Source organism: Lipotes vexillifer, unplaced genomic scaffold (assembly GCF_000442215.2).
Source record: "Lipotes vexillifer unplaced genomic scaffold, Lipotes_vexillifer_v1.1 scaffold2189, whole genome shotgun sequence".
Taxonomy (NCBI): Eukaryota; Metazoa; Chordata; class Mammalia; order Artiodactyla; family Lipotidae; genus Lipotes; species Lipotes vexillifer.
Window position 1 is genome coordinate 142,838 of NW_006789336.1, and position 24,722 is coordinate 167,559.

At 34.8% G+C, this 24,722-nt stretch overlaps 1 protein-coding gene across 1 annotated transcript in view; it reads left to right on the plus strand.

Moving 5' to 3' along the window:
• DYNC2H1 (dynein cytoplasmic 2 heavy chain 1) overlaps positions 1-24,722 on the plus strand; it is a gene marked incomplete at both ends in the record, with an annotated part of 341,923 nt that overhangs the window by 142,370 nt on the left and 174,831 nt on the right. The window contains 6 exons of the mRNA XM_007462583.1: positions 10,529-10,688; positions 14,936-15,099; positions 16,757-16,876; positions 17,434-17,568; positions 19,269-19,412; positions 23,537-23,626. Coding sequence (XP_007462645.1) covers positions 10,529-10,688; positions 14,936-15,099; positions 16,757-16,876; positions 17,434-17,568; positions 19,269-19,412; positions 23,537-23,626 — 813 coding nt within the window. The remainder of the gene's footprint in view (positions 1-10,528; positions 10,689-14,935; positions 15,100-16,756; positions 16,877-17,433; positions 17,569-19,268; positions 19,413-23,536; positions 23,627-24,722) is intronic.

The following is a 24,722-nucleotide window of genomic DNA, read 5'->3' on the forward strand; positions in this document are numbered from 1 at the left end:
CGGCTGCTCTGCAGCATGTGGGATCTTCCCGGACCGGGGCACGAACCCGTGTCCCCTGCATCGGCAGGTGGACTCTCAACCACTGCGCCACCAGGGAAGCCCTGAATCATTTTTAATTGAAGTATAGTTGATTTACAAAACTATATTAGTTTCAGGTGTACACATAGTGATTAAGTGTTTTTATGGATTATACTTTGCTTAAATTTATTAAAAAACAGTGGCTGTATTTCCCTGTGCTGTACAGCAGCGGTCCCCAACCTTTTTGGCACCAATTTTTAATTGAAGTATAGTTGATTTACAAAACTATATTAGTTTCAGGTGTACACATAGTGATTAAGTGTTTTTATGGATTATACTTTGCTTAAATTTATTAAAAAACAGTGGCTGTATTTCCCTGTGCTGTACAGCAGCGGTCCCCAACCTTTTTGGCACCAGGGACTGGTTTCATGGAAGACAGTTTTTCCACGGATAGGGTGTAGGGGATGGTTCAGGTGGTACCAGTCCGCAGCCCAGGGATTGGGGACCCCTGTTGTACAGTATATCCTTGTTGCTTATTTATTTTATACATAGTAGTTTGTATCTCTTAATACCATACCCCTGTCTTCCCCTTCTCCCCTTCTCTCTCCCCACTGGTAAGCACTAGTTTGATTTCTGTTAGTCTGTTTGTTTTGTTATATACTTTGACTTCTTTTATTTTTTAGATTCCACATATAAGTGGCAATATAGAGTATTTGTCTTTCTCTGTCTGGCTTATTTCACTAAGCGTAATACCCTCTAGCTTCATCCATGTTACTGAAAATTGCAGAATTTCTTTTTATGGCTGAGTAATATTTCATTGTGTGTATATGTGCGTGTGTATATATTTTCAATATATATTAATATATATATGGTATATACATATATACCGCATCTGTTTTATCCATTCATCTATTAATGGACACTTAGGTTGCTTCTGTATCTTGGCTATTGTAAATAATGCTGCTATGAACATTGGAGTACATATACTTTTCAAATTAGTGTTTTTGCTTACCTTGGAAGTTTACCCAGCAGTAAAATTGCTGGATCATATGGTAGTTCTATATTTAGTTTTTGGAGTAGCCTACATACTGTTTTCCACAGTGACTGTACCAATTTACATTCCCACCAACAGTGTACTAGGGTTCCCTTTTCTTTACATCCTCGCCACTATTTGTTATTTGTGGTCTTTTAAATGATATCCATTCTGCCAGATGTGAGGTGATAGCTCATTGTGGTTTTGATTGTATTTCTCTGATGATAGCAGTGTTTAGCATTTTTTCATGTGCCTGTTGGCCATCTGCATCTCTTCTTTGGAAAATGTCTGTTCAGGTCTCCTGCCCAATTTTTAATCGGTTGCTTTTTGATGTTGAGTTATATGAGCTGTTTATATATTTTGGATATTAATCCCTTATTTATCATATCATTTGCAAATATTTTCTCCTGTTCAGTAGGTTGTCTTTTTGTTTTGTCAATGGTTTCCTTTGCTGTGTAAAAGCTTTTAGGTTTGATTAGGTCTCATTTGTTTATTTTTGCTTTTTTTCCTTTTGCCTGTGGAGGCAGATTCAAAAAATATTGCTATGACTTATCTAAAAGAGTGTTCTGCCTTCTCTTTCAGGAGTTTTATTTTTTCAGATCTTACATTTAATCTGTTTTGAATTTATTTTATATATGGTGTGACAAAATGTCCTAATTTTATTCTTTTACATGTAGCTGTACATGTAGATGTACATGTACATCGCTTATGGAAGAGACTGTCTTTCCTCCATTGTATATTCTTGACACATTTGTTGTAGATTAATTGACCATAAGTGCATGGATTTCTTTCTAGGCTCTCTATTTTGTTCCATTGAACTGTGTGGCTGATTTTCTGCCAGTATCATGCTATTTTGATTACTTTCTAGTATATTCTGAAGATTGAGAGCATAATACCTCCAGCTTTGTTCTTTTTTCTCAAGATTACTTTAGAAATTTGGGGTCTTTTGTTGTTCCATATAAATTTTAGGATTATTTGTTCTAGTTGTGTGAAAAATGTCATGGGTATTTCTTTTATTTTATTTTATTTATTTATTTTTGGCTGTGTTGGGTCTTTGTTTCTGTGCGAGGGCTTTCTCTAGTTGCAGCAAGCGGGGGCCACTCTTCATCGCGGTGTGCGGGCCTCTCACAATCGCGGCCTCTCTTGTTGCGGAGCACGTGCAGGCTCAGTAGTTGTGGCTCACGGGCCTAGTTGCTCCGCGGCATGTGGGATCTTCCCGGACTAGGGCTTGAACCTGTGTCCCCTGCATTGGCAGGCAGATTCTCAACCACTGAGCCACCAGGGAAGCTCTGCCATGGGTATTTTGATAGAGATTGCATTGAATCTTTAGGTTGCTTTGGGTGCTATGGATATTTTAACAATATGAATTCTTCCAATTGAAGACATTGGAATATCATTCCATTTCTTTGTATCAGCTGCAGTTTCCTTCTTAAATGTTTTATAGTTTTCAGAGTAGGATTTTCACGTCCTTGGTTAAGTTTATTCCTCGGTGTTTTATTCTTTTTGATGTGATTTTAAACAGGATTGTTTTCTTGCTTTCTCTTTCTCATAGTTCATTGTTAGTGTATAGAAAAGCAACAGATTTCTGTATGTTAATCTTGTGTCCTTCAACTTTATTGAATTCATTTATTAGTTCTAACAGTTTTTTGGTGGAGACTTTAGGGTTTTGTTTATATAGTTTTATGTCATCTGCAGATAGTAGCAGTTTTACTTTTCCCTTCCAATTTGGATACTCTTTATTTCTTTTTCTTGTCTGAATACTGTATCTGGGACTTCCAATACTATGTTTAATAGAATTGGTGAGATTGGGCATCCTTCTCTTATTGCTGATTTGAGAGCAAAGTCTTTCTTTTCACCTTTTCACCATTGAGTATGATGTTAGCCATGGGTTTGTCATAAATGGCCTTTATTATGTTTAGATATGCTCCCTGTAAACCCACTTCAATGAGAGTTTTTATCACGAATGGATGTTGAATTTTGTCAAGTGCTTTTTTTGTGTTTATTGAGATGATCATGTTATTTTTATTCTTTCTTTTGTTAATGTGATGTATCATTGATTGATTTGCGAGTATTGACCCTTGCATCCCTGGAATAAATCCCACTTGATGATGGTGTATGATCCTTTTTATTTATTGTTGAGTTTGGTTTGCTGTTATTTTGTTGAGGATTTTTTCATCTATATTCATCAGAGATATTAGCCCTTAATTTTCTTTTGTTGTAGTATCCTTGTCTGGTTTTGTTATCCAGGTAATGGTGGCCTCAGAGAATGAATTTGGGAGTGTTCCATCCTTTTCACTTTTTTGGAATACTTTGAGAAGGATAGGCATTAACTCTTCTTTATGTGTTTGGTAGAATTCCCTTGTGAAGCTGGCGGGTCCTGGATTTGCTGGGAGGTTTTTTGTTACAAATTCAATTTCACTGTTAGTAATTGGTATATTCAGATGGTCTCTTTCTTCCTTGTCAGGTTATATGTTTCTAGAAATGTGTCCATTTCTTCTGAGTTGTCTATTTTGTTGGCATATAACTGTTCATAGTATTCTTTTATTATTTTTTATATTTCTGTGATAATGGCTGTAATTTCTCCTCTTGCATTTCTTCTTTTGTTTATTTGCATTTTCTCTCTTGATGAGCCTGGCTAAAGGTTTATTTATTTTGTCTGTCTTTTCAAAAAACAAGTTCTTGCTTTCATTGACCTTTTCTATTGTTTTTTTGTCTCTAATTTTATTTCTTTAATTTTATTTCCTTTCTAATATTTATTATTTCTTTCCTTCTGCTGACTTTGGGCTTTATTTGTTCTTCATTTCCTAATTCCTTTAGAGGATAGGTTAGGTTGTTTATTTGAGATTTTTCTTATTTCTTGAGGTGGGCCTGCATTGCTGTAAACTTCTCTCTTAGAACTGCTTTTGCTGCATCCCATAGATTTTGGAAAGTTGTGTTTCCGTTATCTTTTGTCTCAATGTATTTCCTGTTTTCCTCTTTAATTTCTTCACTGGCCCATTGGTTTTTCAGTAGCATGTTGTTTATTCCTCACATATTTGCACTTTTCCCAGTTTTCTTCCTGTAACTGATTTCTAGTTTCATACTGTTGTGGTCAGAAAAAATGCCTGATATAATTTCTGTCTTCTTAAATTTGTTGAGACTTGTTTTGTGTCTTAGCACATTGTCAATCCTGGAGAACATTTCCTGTGCAGTTAAAAAGAATGTGTATTCTGCTCTTTTGGGGTAGAATGTCCTGTAGATATCTATTAAGTCCAACTGGCCTGTGGTGTCATTTAAGACCCTGTTTCCTTATTGATTTTCTCTCTGGATGATCTGTCCATTAATGTAAGTGGTATGTTAAAGGCTCCTCCTATTCTATTATTGTCAATTTCTCCCTTTATGTCTCTTAGTATTTGCTTTATATATTTAGGTGTTCCTGCATTAGGTGCATACATGTTAACAAGTGTAACATCCTGTACTTGTGTTGATCCTTTTATTATTACATGATGCTCTTCTTTGTCTTTTGTCATAGACTTTGTTTTAAAGTCTACTTTGTCTGATATGAGTATTGTTACCTCTACTTTCTTGTTATTTCCATTTCCGTGAAATCTCTTTTCCATCCCTTCACTTTCAGTTAGTGTGTCTTTAGCTCTGAAGTCAGTCTCTTTTAAGCAGCACATAGATGGGTCTTTTTAATTAATTAATTAATTTATTTATTTTCTGGGTTTTTTTTTTTTAACATCTTTTTTGGAGTATAATTGCTTTGCCATGGTGTGTTAGTTTCTGCTTTATAACAGAGTGAATCAGTTATACATATACATATGTCCCCATATCTCTTCCCTCTTGCATCTCCCTCCATCCCACCCTTCCTATCCCACCCTTCTCAGTGGTCACAAAGCACTGAGCTGATCTCCCTGTGCTATGCAGCTGCTTCCCACTAGCTATCTGTCTTACATTTGGTAGTGTATATATGTCCATGCTGCTCTCTCTCTTTGTCCCAGCTTACCCTTCCCCCTCCCCATATCCTCAAGTCCATTCTCTAGTAGGTCTGCATCTTTATTCCTGTCTTGCCCCTAGGTTCTTCTGACCATTTTTTTTTTTAATTCCATATATATGTGTTAGCATAAGGTATTTGGTTTTCTCTTTCTGTCTTACTTCACTCTGTATGACAGACTCTAGGTCCATCCACCTCACTACAAATAACTCAGTTTCATTCCTTTTTATGGCTGAGTAATATTCCATTGTATATAATCAGCACATAGATGGGTCTTTTTAAATCCAATAATCCACGCTATGTCTTTTGATTGGAATATTTATTACATTGACATTTAAAGGAATTATTGATAGGTATGTCCTTATTGCCATTTTGTTACCTGTTTTCTGGTAGTTTTGCGTTCTTTATTGTTCTTTTTTTTCTTCGTTTAGATTTTTCCTTTGTGGTTTGATGATTTCCTTTCATGGTATGCTTGTGTTTCTTTCTCACTAATTTTTGTATATCTATTGTAGGTTAGCAGGTTTTTCCTTTTCAGCACTTTGAGTATATCATGCCACTCCCTTCTAGCCTGAAAAGTTTCTGCAAAAATATTAGTTGGTAACCTTCTTTAGGTTCCCTTGTATGAGACTCTTCGTTTTTCTCTTGCTGCCTTTAGAATTTTCTCTTTAACTTTTGCTGATTTAATTATGATATGTCTTGGTGTGTGTCTTTTTAGTTCATCTTGTTTGGGACCCTCTGTGCTTCTTGTACCTGGATATCTGTTTCCTTCTTCAGGTTTATGAAGTTTTCAGCTATAATTTCATCAAATACATTTTCTACCCCATTCTTTCTCTCTTCTCCTCTGGGACCCATATAATGCAGTGTTGGTACAACTGATGTTGTCCCAGAGATCCCTTAAACTGTTCTTCTTTCTTTCATCCTCCCTCCCTCCCTCCCTTCTTTCCTTCCTTCCTTTTCTCCCTTCTTCCCTTCCTTTCCTGATTTGGTTATTTCCATTATTCTATCTTCCAGTTCACTTTTCTGTTCTTGTGTATCACCTAGTCAGCTGTTAATCCTTCTGTTGTGTTTTCCATTTCAGTTACAGTATTTTTCAATTCTAACTAATTCTTTTTTATATTTTCTACTTCATTTTTAAAATTCTCACTGTGTTCAGCTATTCTTTTCCCTGCTTCGGTTAGCATTTTCTTATTACTAATGCATTGAACTCCTAATCTGGTAAATTTTTAATTTCTGTCTCATTAGTTGTTTTTTTCAGGGATTTTCTCTTGCTCTTTCAATTGAGACAAATTCCTTTGCTCATTTTGCTTAACTTTCTCTGTCTTTACGAAATTAGGTGAAACTGTTGCCTATTGCAGTCTTTAATGGATGCCTTTGTGTGGTACAGTCTGCTTGTGCCCAGTGGCTTTTGTGGGAGAGCTGAATCTGATGTGAACACAGAACATGTCTTTCCTCAGGTTTGCTGGCATCTATCACCTTGGGAGGAGGCTGGAGATGGAGTTGTTAGATCAGAGCCAGGTGTAGCTGGGGCTTTTTCTCTGCTCAGTGGCCATCACTGCTCTGTAGGGGGTGGGGTCTGTTCCCAAGTTGCTGGAGCAGAAGTTTGTTTTTTTTTTCTCTCTTTTGTTGGATTCTTTTTTTTTATATCTTTATTGGAGGATAATTGATTTACATTGTTGTGTTAGTTTCTGCTGTGTAACAGAGTGAATCAGCTGTACGTATACATATATCCCCATATCCCCTTCCTCTGTGTCTCCCTCCCACCCTCCCTATCCCACCCCTCTAGGTGGTCACAAAGCACTGAGCTGATCTCCCTGTGTTATGCGGCTGCCTCCCACTAGCTATCTGTTTTACATTTGGTAGTATGTATATGTCCATGCCACTCTCTCACTTTGTCTCAGCTTACCCTTTCCTCTCCCGGTGTCCTCAAGTCCATTCTCTGTGTCTGTGTCTTTATTCCTGTCCTGCCCCTAGGTTCTTCAGAACCATTGGTTTTTTTTTAGATTCCATATATATGTGTTAGCATATGGTATTTATTTGTCCCTGACTTACTTCACTCTGTATGACAGACTCTAGGTCCAGCCACTCACTACAAATAACTCAATTTCATTTCTTTTTATGGCTGAGTAATATTCCATTGTCTATATGTGCCACATCTTTATACATTCATCTGTTGATGGACACTTAGGTTGCTTGCATGTCCTGGCTGTTGTAAATAGTGTGGAGCAGAAGTTTTGAGGGTTGGGTCCGAGCTGGCTCCATTCCCTTGAAGTCTGTTTTCTCCTCAATCCTAGCACCAACATTCTTGCCCAGGAGGGGAGCAGTGCTTGGGCAAGAGGGATTGGCATGGGTACTTGGTACTGGTCTGGGTGCGAATTGTGGCTGTCTGACCACAGACAGAAATCATGGCTGCTCTAATGTGCTGCCTGTGTAAGCACCAGTAATGGCTGCTCCCACCCTGCTCAGACACGCTTTAGGTCTGTGTTGCTTTTGTTTCTCACAGCTGAGCTTTCTGCTCAGCTGTAGCAGCCCTTACCCCAGTGAGGCTGGAGCAGTTGCTAGACTTAGAGTGGGATGCGTGCTGGGGCAGTCACAGGAAACGAGTCAGCCACCCATGCAGTTTCAATCCACCCTCTCTGCCCTTTTTTGGAAGTAAGCAAGTGAGGATGTGCTCCTCATGAATGGAGTCCAGGCTTCTCACAGCCCTCCTGTTAGTTCCCCCAGCCCTCCAAACAGCAAGGAGACTCACATTCTCAGTGTCTGACCTTTGGACAAGGGTGCCCAATTTGTGACTCAAACCACCTACTCCCTAGAGAGGATCTCTGCCTGTGTGATCGTTCTTCTTCTGAGTCCCCTCCTAGGTCCAGACCTGATAGCTTCTCATCCCTTTATACCCAATTCTATCTTTCTTATAGTCTTCTAGTTCTGCTAGTCTACAGTTAGCTTTCAGTGAGAACTGTTTCACGTGTAGACATATTTTTAATGTGTTCTGCACCCTCCTGCTTTGCCATCTTGATTTCTTCTCCCTGAGTTAATTTAGTTTTGTTTGTAATCTATATTCTGTGTATATATCAACTTAGATTAATTTTTTTAGGTGTTTGTCTATTGCATTTAATTTGTCAAATATATTGGTGTGTTTTTATATAATATTCTTATAACTTTAAAATTTCTGTGAGTTTTTCAATAATGTGTCTTTTTTTTCGATATTGATAATTTTTTTTCTCTTTTTCTTTGGTAGGTCTTGATAGCAGTTTATCAATTTTACTGATTTTTTTCAAAATACCAGTTTTTGTTGATTTTCTCTATTGTATTTTCAACTTTTGCTTTTTATTTATTTTATTCTTAATATTTTCCTTAGATTTTATTTGGTTGTCTTTTTTCTAAATTCTTGAAATAGAAATTCAAAGTATTGATAATTCATTATTTTCTTTTTCCTAATATATGCATTTTCTTTGTCTATAAACTTTCTGCTAAGCCCTTCTTTAGTTTCATACCACAAGTTTTGGTTTGTATTTTTTTTAATTCATAAGTTACTTATTGCTTTTGTTGTTTAATTTCCAGGGAGTTGGATATTTTCTAGTTACCCTTTTGGAATTGGTTTCTAGCTTATCTCTGTTGTGGTCAGAAAACTTATTCTGAAGTATTCAGTTTTTTAATCCTATTGAAGCTTTTTTTATGATCTAGCATTGGTTAATATTCACAAATATTCCATGTACACTTGAAAATTATGTAAATTTTGCTCTTGGTTATTTTAATTTTCTCTAAAGTCAATTAATTCAAGTTTGTTAATAGTAACGTTCAGATTTTCTATACCTTTACTTTTTATTTCTATTTGTTCTATCATGTATTGAGAAGAAGTCTCTGATTTTGAATTTTTTCTTTTGGTTCCGTCTTTAACATCTTTTTTGGAGTATAATTGCTTTGCCATGGTGTGTTAGTTTCTGCTTTATAACAGAGTGAATCAGTTATACATATACATATGTCCCCATATCTCTTCCCTCTTGCATCTCCCTCCATCCCACCCTTCCTATCCCACCCTTCTCAGTGGTCACAAAGCACTGAGCTGATCTCCCTGTGCTATGCAGCTGCTTCCCACTAGCTATCTGTCTTACATTTGGTAGTGTATATATGTCCATGCTGCTCTCTCTCTTTGTCCCAGCTTACCCTTCCCCCTCCCCATATCCTCAAGTCCATTCTCTAGTAGGTCTGCATCTTTATTCCTGTCTTGCCCCTAGGTTCTTCTGACCATTTTTTTTTTTAATTCCATATATATGTGTTAGCATAAGGTATTTGGTTTTCTCTTTCTGTCTTACTTCACTCTGTATGACAGACTCTAGGTCCATCCACCTCACTACAAATAACTCAGTTTCATTCCTTTTTATGGCTGAGTAATATTCCATTGTATATAATCAGCACATAGATGGGTCTTTTTAAATCCAATAATCCACGCTATGTCTTTTGATTGGAATATTTATTACATTGACATTTAAAGGAATTATTGATAGGTATGTCCTTATTGCCATTTTGTTACCTGTTTTCTGGTAGTTTTGCGTTCTTTATTGTTCTTTTTTTTCTTCGTTTAGATTTTTCCTTTGTGGTTTGATGATTTCCTTTCATGGTATGCTTGTGTTTCTTTCTCACTAATTTTTGTATATCTATTGTAGGTTAGCAGGTTTTTCCTTTTCAGCACTTTGAGTATATCATGCCACTCCCTTCTAGCCTGAAAAGTTTCTGCAAAAATATTAGTTGGTAACCTTCTTTAGGTTCCCTTGTATGAGACTCTTCGTTTTTCTCTTGCTGCCTTTAGAATTTTCTCTTTAACTTTTGCTGATTTAATTATGATATGTCTTGGTGTGTGTCTTTTTAGTTCATCTTGTTTGGGACCCTCTGTGCTTCTTGTACCTGGATATCTGTTTCCTTCTTCAGGTTTATGAAGTTTTCAGCTATAATTTCATCAAATACATTTTCTACCCCATTCTTTCTCTCTTCTCCTCTGGGACCCATATAATGCAGTGTTGGTACAACTGATGTTGTCCCAGAGATCCCTTAAACTGTTCTTCTTTCTTTCATCCTCCCTCCCTCCCTCCCTTCTTTCCTTCCTTCCTTTTCTCCCTTCTTCCCTTCCTTTCCTGATTTGGTTATTTCCATTATTCTATCTTCCAGTTCACTTTTCTGTTCTTGTGTATCACCTAGTCAGCTGTTAATCCTTCTGTTGTGTTTTCCATTTCAGTTACAGTATTTTTCAATTCTAACTAATTCTTTTTTATATTTTCTACTTCATTTTTAAAATTCTCACTGTGTTCAGCTATTCTTTTCCCTGCTTCGGTTAGCATTTTCTTATTACTAATGCATTGAACTCCTAATCTGGTAAATTTTTAATTTCTGTCTCATTAGTTGTTTTTTTCAGGGATTTTCTCTTGCTCTTTCAATTGAGACAAATTCCTTTGCTCATTTTGCTTAACTTTCTCTGTCTTTACGAAATTAGGTGAAACTGTTGCCTATTGCAGTCTTTAATGGATGCCTTTGTGTGGTACAGTCTGCTTGTGCCCAGTGGCTTTTGTGGGAGAGCTGAATCTGATGTGAACACAGAACATGTCTTTCCTCAGGTTTGCTGGCATCTATCACCTTGGGAGGAGGCTGGAGATGGAGTTGTTAGATCAGAGCCAGGTGTAGCTGGGGCTTTTTCTCTGCTCAGTGGCCATCACTGCTCTGTAGGGGGTGGGGTCTGTTCCCAAGTTGCTGGAGCAGAAGTTTGTTTTTTTTTTCTCTCTTTTGTTGGATTCTTTTTTTTTATATCTTTATTGGAGGATAATTGATTTACATTGTTGTGTTAGTTTCTGCTGTGTAACAGAGTGAATCAGCTGTACGTATACATATATCCCCATATCCCCTTCCTCTGTGTCTCCCTCCCACCCTCCCTATCCCACCCCTCTAGGTGGTCACAAAGCACTGAGCTGATCTCCCTGTGCTATGCGGCTGCCTCCCACTAGCTATCTGTTTTACATTTGGTAGTATGTATATGTCCATGCCACTCTCTCACTTTGTCTCAGCTTACCCTTTCCTCTCCCGGTGTCCTCAAGTCCATTCTCTGTGTCTGTGTCTTTATTCCTGTCCTGCCCCTAGGTTCTTCAGAACCATTGGTTTTTTTTTAGATTCCATATATATGTGTTAGCATATGGTATTTATTTGTCCCTGACTTACTTCACTCTGTATGACAGACTCTAGGTCCAGCCACTCACTACAAATAACTCAATTTCATTTCTTTTTATGGCTGAGTAATATTCCATTGTCTATATGTGCCACATCTTTATACATTCATCTGTTGATGGACACTTAGGTTGCTTGCATGTCCTGGCTGTTGTAAATAGTGTGGAGCAGAAGTTTTGAGGGTTGGGTCCGAGCTGGCTCCATTCCCTTGAAGTCTGTTTTCTCCTCAATCCTAGCACCAACATTCTTGCCCAGGAGGGGAGCAGTGCTTGGGCAAGAGGGATTGGCATGGGTACTTGGTACTGGTCTGGGTGCGAATTGTGGCTGTCTGACCACAGACAGAAATCATGGCTGCTCTAATGTGCTGCCTGTGTAAGCACCAGTAATGGCTGCTCCCACCCTGCTCAGACACGCTTTAGGTCTGTGTTGCTTTTGTTTCTCACAGCTGAGCTTTCTGCTCAGCTGTAGCAGCCCTTACCCCAGTGAGGCTGGAGCAGTTGCTAGACTTAGAGTGGGATGCGTGCTGGGGCAGTCACAGGAAACGAGTCAGCCACCCATGCAGTTTCAATCCACCCTCTCTGCCCTTTTTTGGAAGTAAGCAAGTGAGGATGTGCTCCTCATGAATGGAGTCCAGGCTTCTCACAGCCCTCCTGTTAGTTCCCCCAGCCCTCCAAACAGCAAGGAGACTCACATTCTCAGTGTCTGACCTTTGGACAAGGGTGCCCAATTTGTGACTCAAACCACCTACTCCCTAGAGAGGATCTCTGCCTGTGTGATCGTTCTTCTTCTGAGTCCCCTCCTAGGTCCAGACCTGATAGCTTCTCATCCCTTTATACCCAATTCTATCTTTCTTATAGTCTTCTAGTTCTGCTAGTCTACAGTTAGCTTTCAGTGAGAACTGTTTCACGTGTAGACATATTTTTAATGTGTTCTGCACCCTCCTGCTTTGCCATCTTGATTTCTTCTCCCTGAGTTAATTTAGTTTTGTTTGTAATCTATATTCTGTGTATATATCAACTTAGATTAATTTTTTTAGGTGTTTGTCTATTGCATTTAATTTGTCAAATATATTGGTGTGTTTTTATATAATATTCTTATAACTTTAAAATTTCTGTGAGTTTTTCAATAATGTGTCTTTTTTTTCGATATTGATAATTTTTTTTCTCTTTTTCTTTGGTAGGTCTTGATAGCAGTTTATCAATTTTACTGATTTTTTTCAAAATACCAGTTTTTGTTGATTTTCTCTATTGTATTTTCAACTTTTGCTTTTTATTTATTTTATTCTTAATATTTTCCTTAGATTTTATTTGGTTGTCTTTTTTCTAAATTCTTGAAATAGAAATTCAAAGTATTGATAATTCATTATTTTCTTTTTCCTAATATATGCATTTTCTTTGTCTATAAACTTTCTGCTAAGCCCTTCTTTAGTTTCATACCACAAGTTTTGGTTTGTATTTTTTTTAATTCATAAGTTACTTATTGCTTTTGTTGTTTAATTTCCAGGGAGTTGGATATTTTCTAGTTACCCTTTTGGAATTGGTTTCTAGCTTATCTCTGTTGTGGTCAGAAAACTTATTCTGAAGTATTCAGTTTTTTAATCCTATTGAAGCTTTTTTTATGATCTAGCATTGGTTAATATTCACAAATATTCCATGTACACTTGAAAATTATGTAAATTTTGCTCTTGGTTATTTTAATTTTCTCTAAAGTCAATTAATTCAAGTTTGTTAATAGTAACGTTCAGATTTTCTATACCTTTACTTTTTATTTCTATTTGTTCTATCATGTATTGAGAAGAAGTCTCTGATTTTGAATTTTTTCTTTTGGTTCCGTCAATTTTTACTTTAAATATTTTGAAGTTGTGTGTTTGGATGCATACATATTTGGAATGTGCTGTCTTCCTGTTTGGTTATTTTCTTTATCATTATCAACTGTCTTTTGTCTCTAGAAGTATCGCAAGTTTTAGAATTTTGTATTAGAATGATTACACTAATTTTGGGGATTGGTGTTCGCATGGTATATTTTTCCATTCTTTTTTTTTTTTTTTTTTTTTAAATAATACACAATGTATTTATTTATTTATTTATTTATGGCTGTGTTGGGTCTTCATTTCTGTGCATGGGCTTTCTCCAGTTGTGGCAAGCGGGGGTCACTCTTCATCGCGGTGCGCAGGCCTCTCACTATTGCGGCCTCTGTTGTTGTGGAGCACAGGCTCCAGACGCGCAGGCTCAGTAATTGTGGCTCACAGGCCCAGTTGCTCCATGGCATGTGGGATCTTCCCAGACCAGGGCTCGAACCTGTGTTGTCTGCATTGGCAGGCAGATTCTCAACCACTGCGCCACCAGGGAAGCCCTCCATTCTTTTACTTTAAATTTTCTGTTGGTTTTCTTTATAAAGTGTGTTTCTCATAAACAGTATATCATTTGGTTTTGAATTTTTATTCACCATGGCAGTCTTAATATTTGTAATGTAGTACAGTTAACCAATTCATGCAATAACTAATGTACTTTTCTAATTAACCTGATAGTTTTTAATGGCTACCCTGTGTAAAACAGTATGCATCTGGGACTTATTTTTTTAATATAGATAAATACTTTGAAACTTTTCCAGTATTGGTGTTTTACTCCATATACTCAATACCTGCCTTTGCATTATTGTTGTGCTGCATTTGTCATAGATTTTCAGTGGTTTTACTATGATGTCCTTAGAAGTAGTTTTCTTTGCATTTATCCTGCTTGCATTTTCTTGAATCATTCTAGTTGGTGTAGAATTATTACATTGAACCTTTAAATTTGTTTTTTTACTAATAATGGTTAAAGTTCAGCATTATTTTGATATTGTTTTTTAACAACTTACATATCCTCTTTCAAAAAGTACATATTGAATTCTTTTCACATTAACTTTAAAAAGTTAAGTAAATTTTAAAATCTAGGATTCTCAAAAATTCATTACATTGTTTTTCTTAACATTAGAAAATAATCTTTGATAATATGTATTTTTTACCTAAAAAATTAATTATTTTTTATCAGTTAAAATCATAAGTAATGCATGTAATTGTTGATTGATTTTTCTGTATATGTTATATAATTAATAATTAATAATTGTGTTTCATATTAGAATATAAAAAAACTCCTTTGTGAGGCAGAAGTTTACTTTTTCTCAGTTTAATTTATTGCAAAGTACCTGTGTACAGCAGTCTGAATAAATCTTTTTTGACGTTAATAATGGATTCTCTGCAATTACTCATATGTTGTTAATTCCAGGTTTTTACCAGGTCATTCTCTTTTCAAGTGTTACATCTTAAATACTAGTACAATAAACACTTTGATGAATTTTGAAGTAGAGAATAATTAGTAAGAGTTTCTATTTTTGTCATCTATAATCAAAAATTTCAGAAAAATTGGTAATATCAAACATATAGTTAATGTTAAAACTATATTGAATATAAGTAGATATTCCTTTGATGCTTCAGTATCCTAGGATTGTATTAATGAATATTATTTATCCTTGTTTGCATAAGTGCTGACTGATCAGTAGAGCATTCTCATTAATAGTCTTTTGGGTGGCCTTGCTGTTGCTGTATTTTGGACTATCGAAAAGCCTGTAGTAAAAACTATTTAGAAGTACTAGAAAATTATATTTTTTAATGTCATGTAGCAAAATACAGAATATTCCGGCCAACTAATTATGTCATTTTGAAAAAACAGGACCACGTTATGTGGTACAAATAGGTGACAAAATTATCGACTACAATGAAGAATTTCGCCTTTTCTTGTCAACAAGAAACCCAAATCCCTTTATTCCACCGGATGCAGCTTCCATCGTTACTGAGGTTAACTTTACTACAACAAGAAGTGGATTACGAGGACAGGTATATATGGACAATCATTTGCCTTAGAAATCTTTAGTATCTTTGTATACTAATGAAATAGTTTGAGTGGGAAGCTATTTTGTTAAACTGATTAGCATTTAAACTCATGATTTTGAAAATATACTTGCAAATCAGTAACACATTTGGGTTTATTTCATTTTCCATTAGTTTTAGAACTGTATATTTGTTGCTAATGTCAAATTGCTGCTTCTTCCAGTATAACTGTAATTTTACAGTCTACTTCTGTCATATTTGTTAGAATTTGAGAAATGGAGGATCATACGTGTTAAGATTAGTAACTTTATTTTTTTTTAACTGTGAAAACTGAAGTTTAAATGTTAAAATTGCAGTTATTGACTTATTCAGCAAGGTGAGGGTCTTTGATTCCAAATCCAACATTTTTTTTTTTTGACTAGAGCATTTGCATGTTTGAATTTACTTTATCTGTGTGTGGCTTATTACAGTTTATAATTATTACATGAATTGCAAAATGATTTTCATGTACAGATTTTTACTTATACACTCCCTTACTAATTTTTCCTCTTTAAAGATATCCTGTTGACTTTTTTAGTATCATCCTATTTTCTACCATCTAACAATAGTACATTTTTCTCTTTTGATTTATATGATAACATGTATATTTACCATGATTTTTACTTTATTGTAATTTTTATAACTCTCCTATTAAAATATTTTTCTTACCATACTAGATGATTCACTGCATATTTTTATGAACAATGTCTTTTGATTGGCTTGATGATACTTCTCATAAATAAAACAATGTACAGATTACTCAGAGCTTGGCAGAATTGACAAAATTGCTTCTTCTATATAAAAGATCTCCACAGTAATTGCTGAAAAGGGCTATTTAGGTATTACTTTAACAAGAACTGAATGAACATGCTTATACAATAGATTTCGAATTAATATATTTTATGACATGCAAATGTCATTTCCTATTTTAAAGTTTCAAACTGAAGAATTTGACATAGCAGTTTTCAACAGCTTTATTAAGATTCAGTTCATATATCATACAATTCACCCCTTGAAAGTTTACAATTCAATGCTTTTTTAGTGGAATTTGAGTCTTATGGTAACTCTATGTTTACCATTTTGAGGAATAGACAAAGTTTTCCAAAGTAGCTGCACAATTTTACTTTCCTACCAATAATGTATGAGGGTTCCCCTTTCTCCACATTCTGGGCAACATTTATTACCATTTGTCTTTTTAATTATAGCCATCTTAGTGGATGTGATGTGGTATCTCATTGTGATTTTAATATAGTATTTTAAGGTAACTATTTCTTTTTGTGACTACTTACCATTAAAAGCGTTTGCTTCCATAGTTTTTATATATTTAATCTAATTTAAGAACTGAATATTACATGTTGATATGTTAAGTAATGCAATTTCTTATAGCTGTCCTATAATATTTAACATTTTATCAATTAGTTAACTATTCAGTTTGCCTCTTTTGTCAGAAATAATTGTGAAGTTGTCTCATATGTTTAACTAGAAAGAATGAAATGAAGTACATAGTAGTATCATTATACTTGTAATATTTGATCAAACATAAGGCCTGTTTGTGGGAAGTTTTCATTTTGTTTTGTTTTGTTTGAACTTTATTGCTAGAATAACCTTGGATTTTTTTTTTAAGCTGTTGGCATTAACTATTCAGCATGAGAAACCTGATTTAGAGGACCAGAAAACAAAACTATTACAACAGGAAGAAGATAAGAAAATACAGTTAGCTAAGCTTGAAGAATCTCTTCTAGAGGTAAAATTGAGCTATTCAGGGTATTTTTCATATTATATTATTTTGATTATAATCAAATATTGTTTTTTTAAAAATTATAGTACCTTTAGCATGTTTTTGGTTGTATCAAAGACATATCAATATGTATCTTAAAGTCAAAATTCAAATAGAAAAAGGTAGATGTCTTGGAATATAAGACTTCTAAGAGTAATGTTTAAGACAAGCAATTTTTAACTATTATCATCTTTATACTGTATTATTTCATTAATATTTGATTTTATGCTCAGAAAAACATTCAAAGGTAGCATAAAATTATGATTTGATCTGTAACTTTAAATAGTTTTTATTTTTATTAGGTTGATAAAATTAATACATATACAATGTTTTGATGATATAGTATCATATAATGATTTACAGTATCTTTTGATACAGAAGGCTGTAAAATAATGAAATTCTTTTAAGAGAACATAAGTTCCCAAAAACATCATCAAATTAATGATAGTTAACATGGGCTTCTTTTAATTGATTATTTTAATATATATAATAATGTTCATATTATTTTATTAATTTTTCTGCAGACACTTGCCACATCTCAAGGCAATATTTTGGAAAATAAGGATTTGATTGAATCTTTGAATCAGACAAAAGCAAGCAGTGCACTTATTCAGGAGTCACTTAAAGAATCTTACAAACTCCAAATTTCTCTTGATCAAGTAAATATTTCCTTCTTTGTGATCTTATATTGTTTTCTTAAACTTTCATGTTAATATGATAAAAATTTTAGTACAGGACTTCAGGGGAATGATGACTGCAAAAAAAGAAAGCTATTCAAAAACACCAGATCCTTGGGTCTAATTCTTATTATAGAGACGGCGATAGATGTTGAGGGTATCAAGTGTAAGGAGTGCTGGTCATTGAGCCCTGCTGAGTACTACTGATTTCTGGCATGTTATCCAAAGTTCTAGAGCTATAAATTTGTACTGAAATTGAAAATGAGCGTGTTTAAAATGACTATTAGAGAGCATCTTTGCCATTCCTGGAACTTTTCTTAAGTTAAGGCAAGTTAAGTATATCAATAAAAGAGTTAAAAACTATTCTTTCCATCAAAAACATTTTTCTTCCCTACTCATCCTGGACGCCATGAATGTGTTGATCTGAACTCTTTTCTTAAAAATGGTTAAAATCCTTCTTCCTTTATTCTTTTGACATTTCCTAGAGCAAAATTTCAGCCTTATATCAGTACAATGTATCTTTTTTTTTCCCTCCTACATTCGGTGACAAAGATTTGCTGAAGAAAATCAATGAAGCAGATTAATGTTATTGTGAATTCCCAGTCTCCAACCTGACCTGGACCCTTACTGACATCCTTTAATATTTCCCATTTCCCTCAATGACTTTTCCAAATGTTATTTTAGGTGTTTTTCAGCTGTTGCTCAAATTCTACACTTACATAGTATTACTTTCTTCACTTGAGAAAGAGCTCTGTTGAAATCAGAATAAGAAAAAACTTATAGCCTGTTTCCAATCCAGTCATCCCACCTTCTCTACCATAGCTAAAATTGGCAGATGTCATAGCTGTCACTGTATACCAAAAGGATCTTGAACTTCCTGTGCCTTCTCTTTCTGAACAGGCATCGCTGAGTCACACACATAATTTTACCAGTATCATATTTATAATCCTGGTGCTTTGATCAGAATGACATGGAGAGCCTTCTCAGAGTTCAGTTCATAACCTCAAGGCCATTTAATCCTATGATCCTTTCATCTTTATCATCATTTACCTTCAGTCAGAATGAAAGCCCCTGTGATTATTGGTTTGTTCTATGCTTATGTTGAACAATGCTAGGTGCTTTATTATCTTAATGTGGACACTCGTTACAGTCTTCTACTCTACCTCTACTTCCATCAGTGTTCTTGTTGGTACCAGTCCCAAACACTAGATTCATTGTTCTAACTTTTCTCCACTGCAGGGGCAGCCTGTAGTGCCATGCTGTCTTACATGACCTACGTGACCTCTGATCACAACTGTTTACCATTCCATTTAACCCTAATACAGGTGCTTACCTCTTTCCCCTAATACAAGTATTCTTGGTCTTCATTGAAACCAACCCATGTACTATTTCTAGCTCTGTAATCAGAGGGGAGGGGAAGTATTTAGAATACATTGCTTGCAGTTACATAAAAATACAAAAGTGTAATACCTTAGGATTAAAAGAAGTATAAAAACTTAAAAATAGAAAAGCTGGATTATGCAGTTTCTTTATAAAATTCTGTGATTAATCTTTATTTGTTGTATGTATGTTGAAAGTAAGGCTGCGGCTAGATATGTGCATAGCAGTCTGTAGGTGGCAGTAAAGCATTAGAACTAAGGTGTCACCCTTCCTGCCCCCCACCCCCACCCCTTGTTCCACAGGAGCGGGATGCCTATCTCCCTCTGGCTGAGAGTGCCAGCAAGATGTACTTCATTATCTCTGACTTGTCAAAAATTAATAACATGTACCGTTTTAGTTTGGCTGCATTTCTCCGACTTTTCCAGCGAGCTCTGCAAAACAAACAGGTATGCTGTTGGTTACCCCATAGCTGAGACTGAATGAGAGAGATCGCTTTACTAGCTGCTTAATTTATAATAATTTCCTGAGAAAAGTTGCTTGGAATTATGTTTCAAAAGACCATATGTAACACTTTTAAACTATATTTAAAAGAAACTAGCTCCTTAGTTGCATTTTATGTTTTTAACAAACTGTCCCAATGTGGCAGTCCTCTTAATGGAAATGATTTATGTTCTGAGTATAAATTAATAAATGATTGTCTTCTCAGATGATCATTAAAAAAAAGCATGGATGATTCAGGAAGGTATAAAGATAAGAAATTGTCCACATAATCCCATTACCTGGGAAAAACAACATTTAAAATTTCATTGTATACCCCTGTTGTTTGAGGCTATAGTACATACCCAATATTGTTCTAGAAAATGGGAATACAGGAATATACACTGTTTTATCAAGCTTGTATTCTAACGGAGGGAACAATATATTAAAGAATACAAATAATTTTTACCAAAAGGTATAATACTGTGCTTTAAAAATATATTGTACACAATTTTCATGTCAATAAATACAAACCTACACAATATTTTTGAGAGCTTGTGAGGCTATACCCTACTTTATTTAGCTACCTCCTATAGGGTGTTATGGTTATCTCTGCTGAATATCTTATTAGCCCAAAATTTAGCAGATTAAAACAATGTTTCTCTTATGCTCATTGATTCTTTCTTATGCTCATGGATTCTATGGGGAATTTTGTCAGGGCACTGCAGGGATGGCTTACCTCTGCTTCACAAGGTCTGGGGTCTTGGTTGCAAAGAATTGAGAGTGCAAGTGGTTTTGGGGAGGCTTCACTTTCATATCTGGTACTTGGGGTGGGTGGACTTGATGACTAGGACTGCTGACTGCAGCACCTCTCCGTGAAGCTTGGCTTCCTCACAGCACAGAGTAATTGGATTCCTCATATTGCATACTGAGATACCAAACATGTATTTCAGTGAACAAGGCAGAAGCTGAATTGCCTTTTGTGACCCAGACTTGGGTCATTTCTGCTGTATTCTATGGGTTGAAGCAGTCAGAGCCTACACAGATTCAAGAAGGGGAAAGAGATTTTAACTCTTGATGGATGGAGGGTCAAAGAATTTGGGGGTTATGTTTAAAATAGCTATAGACATTTACAGGGCTTTTTCCCTAGTGTTTTGTTTCTCCAATTATTTTCCTAGTTAAATTCCTAGACTTGGATAGCTCGGGCAAAAATGCACATTTGTAAGCCTTTAGACAAATATTGTCTAATTATCCTTTGGAAATATATGCTGTTGGTATATTAAACTAATACAACAACAGGGGCCTTTTTAATCTACACCTTGAGCAAAAATGAATATTATATAACTTTTAATAATTATCCTATTAGGTAATTGAAAAATATTTCGCTATATTTGAAAGTCTTTGGTCACTTGTAAGATAAATATCACTTGTAAGATAAATATCAGATTATTTGTGTTTTTTCTTTGGTGAATTATTATTTTTACATTCTGTGGTATTAGTATTTTAAAATTTTACTTATAAGAGTTTCTTATATATTAAGGACACTAAACCTTTGTCGTATGTTGTAAATATTTTGGGTTTATTAATTTGCTTTTTAATTTATTAAAAAAAAAATATATATATATATATTTTTGCGGACGCGGGCCTCTCACTGCTGCGGCCTCTTCCGCTGCGGAGCACAGGCTCCGGACGCGCAGACCCAGCGGCCACGGCCCACGGGCTCAGCCGCTCCACGGCACGCGGGATCCTCCCGGACCGGGGCACGAACCCGCGTCCCCTGCATCGGCAGGCGGACTCTCAACCACTGCGCCACCAGGGAAGACCCTAAAAAATATTTTTATGAAACCAAATTCATCAAGTTGTTTATAATTTTTGTGTTCAGTATAATACTAATATAAGTGTTTTTTAGAATTATATTTTGGGTGAGAATAATTTGTTCTTTTCGATAGTTAGGAGTAAAATTTCATATCCGAGTAGGTTTACTTAAGTCTTTCTTTCTGAGGAAAGATTATTATTCATTCAGTTAATATTTATCGCAGACTTACCATGTGGCAGGCATTTTTCTAGGTGCATGGGTGATATAATGGAGAATAAAACAGGAGAAAATCTTTGTCTTCATGGCATTGACTTAATATTTTCATGAATGAGTTATTTCAGAAAATCTTTATTTGATTACAAATAGTGATTAAAGTTTACTGATGTCTTTTCCACTAAAGTAAATCATTTGAAGTTGTTCATACATTAGATTTGAAATAAAATGGCACCTAACGAAGAGCTTCTGCTTTGGGGGTAGGCTTTGTTAGTAAAATCTGTCATCTCAGTCCTGGGGGACAAGATAAGCATTTCTTCTATGTATATATCTAATGTCCTTTGGACAAAGATAAGGTTTCAAGATGCAGGAAAGGGTTGAAGAATACATAATTGTGTTCTTTGTCCTTTGGTTTTTTAAAAAATTGAATTTTAATATGTTAAATTTAATCAAACCATTTATAATATTGTGCTGGTAGAAGAATTTTTACAAAAAAAAGTAATAGTGTAAAGTCTGTGAGAGTTGGTTCATGATATATTGATCATATTTCTAATTTGCTGTGTCACAGGTAAATCTAGAGAGTCAGTATACTTAACTTCTTTTGCATTAATAATTTTGTATAAATTACTTAGAAAGTACACAGTAATAAGTTCATTTAAAATTCATTCTTATCTTTTAGTAAAATAATTGTATGTTAAAATTCAATGACCCTATACAATATAAGGACTGAGAAATAAGTTAGAAAGAAGGTCTAACTCAACTTAGTAAAAATACTGGTTATTTTGTACTGTTTAGAAAAGCTTATAGCTCAGTATTTACTCAGTGGCAATAGTTCTGTGATAATATGGCCATTGAATAACATTGACCTTTGCATGTGTTTGTACGTGTATATGCACATGTGTGTTTAGGTGGGCATTTGAGTTCATTTGAAAAATATAATCTGAAATACATAGAAATACATGCATTGAAAATCTACTGGACCTTGTATGTACTATATTCTGTCTCACATTAGAGTGTCTTTTAGTGGATCTAAGCTTCAATTTCACATGTGATCTTTGTTAATAAATAGTAAAATTAAGAGAAGTGTTTGTGGTATGAACTGTGAATAATGAGCTCTCTTGGTTAGAACATGCTACTAACACGGCCAGAAACCTACATTTGATGTATCTGAGTATCAAGTCACAATGTTTTCTGCTAATTTCACACATTTTATTGCTCATCCTGTCATCCTGGGTGTACTTCTCTAAACTGTTAAAATTATTTTGCTAGTTTTTTTTTTTCCTTGACAATTATCATCACAAGGAAGCAAGCAAATTTTGTCTAAATGTTATACCAGAATTAAATTCTGCAAGGCATGTATTCTCCAATTGCACCTAGAATGAAGTGAAAATTACACTCATATCACACCAAGGGAAAAGGCCAGCCTTTACAACATCCCCTCCACTATTCCTACCCCAAGCCATTTTTAATTAATCAAATAAAATAGCCATTAATGATATTTTTCAAATCATAGCAGTCATGTACAATGGAGGTACAAAAGCAGATAAAAAACTAAAACTATGTATGAATTCTTACATCACGTATTTCAAATTCAAGCTGGAGGGCATGGTTTAAGATTGTTTAAGTTCCTATACTGGGGATGAGAAAATTCTTTACAGTATGGTTCTGGTCATACTGTTTTGGGGCAGGACTGGTAATTATAATACAAGTAATTAAATGGCTTTAACCCAGATTGATGTAGTATTTGTAATGCCAGTAGGAATCAAAGTGGTATGGTCAAATTCAATTCATATGATATTACTGGTAATTGATTATAATTTTCATTTATTGAAAGCTTTAACTCTATCTATACATTAAAAAATACATCAGTTTTTCCTTATATTAATGTAGAAGTTTAAAGCACTTATTCATCTAGTCCCTTGAGTCTGATTGCCAAAGATAATTGTCCCAGAATCAGTTTTGAGTCTGGAGGAACAATTTATAAGCATGATTAAACTGTGGGGTACCTTTTAAATGTTCATGAATTTCCTAATGGTTTTTTAATTTTCAAATTGTAATCTACAGGATTCTGAAAATACAGAACAGAGGATTCAGTCTCTCATCAACTCATTAAAACATATGGTATATGAATATATATGCCGTTGCCTATTTAAGGTAAGAAACATTGTGTTTTTCACTTATAAAATATTACCTGAACCTTAATTTAATACAGTATTTGGTTAAATTATATTAAATTATACATAACTCTTTACCTACTAGAAAGGTATTAAAATTGACATTTCTGATATTTTCCCAGAATAAAACTCATTACTAACCAGAATGTCTTACAGCACTTGGGATGTTGTAGGGAGAAAAGTGACAAGTAAAGAAGGGAGAGCAAACCCTGGGTTAGCTGACTTAGCTCTGAACATGTCAGTAGCCACTGAAAGAAGGAACGAGGATGGATTATGTAGGTCATTTTCTAGCCGATGTTTCTCAATCTCAGTACCAGTGACATTTTGTGCCACATAGTTATTTGTTGTGGGGGGCTGTTTTGTGCATTTTAGGATATTTAGTGTCACCTCTGGCCTTTACCTTCTGGTGCCATTAGCCCTCCATTTCCCCGCTGTGACAATCAAAATCATCTCTTGACACTGCTGGATGTCCCCTGGGTTGGGGAACAAAATAATTGTCTGTTCGCATTACGAAGTAGACTAACACCTGATCCTGAGTTATGAAAGAAATTTGTCATAAGTCTTCAAATTATAGGGGACCCAGAGGAATATACAGTGAAACATATTTTAGAAATTTCTTAATATTATAGAAAACACAGAGGGTTTTCACTTAGGACTTTTTTTTTTAATGTCAGTCCTTGGGTATAGCTTGAGATACGTTAAAAAAGCATTTTGTAAAGGCAGTTAACTAAGTGAGAGGAATAGAATTATTATGGTCCAATTATATAGGCTTCTTAGAAAATCTTGAAAAAGATATACTTAGTATTGTTACTATAGAATAAGATAGTAATTTTTATGATTAGAGTGATTTTGTTGAAGATCTTCAGACAGAGAATAAACCCTTCAAAGTACCTTTCAGCACTCTGACAAGGGGTGTTATTGGAAATTCAAAGAATTATAGTTGAGGATTTCTGCAGAATTCCTTCTTTACTGAAAACTATGGATATATATTTTTCTTTTATAGGTCTTATAGTTTACTGTAATTCTGAAAATCAGCTGTTTGGCCTTCAATTTTTTTTTTTTTTTTTTTTTTTTGG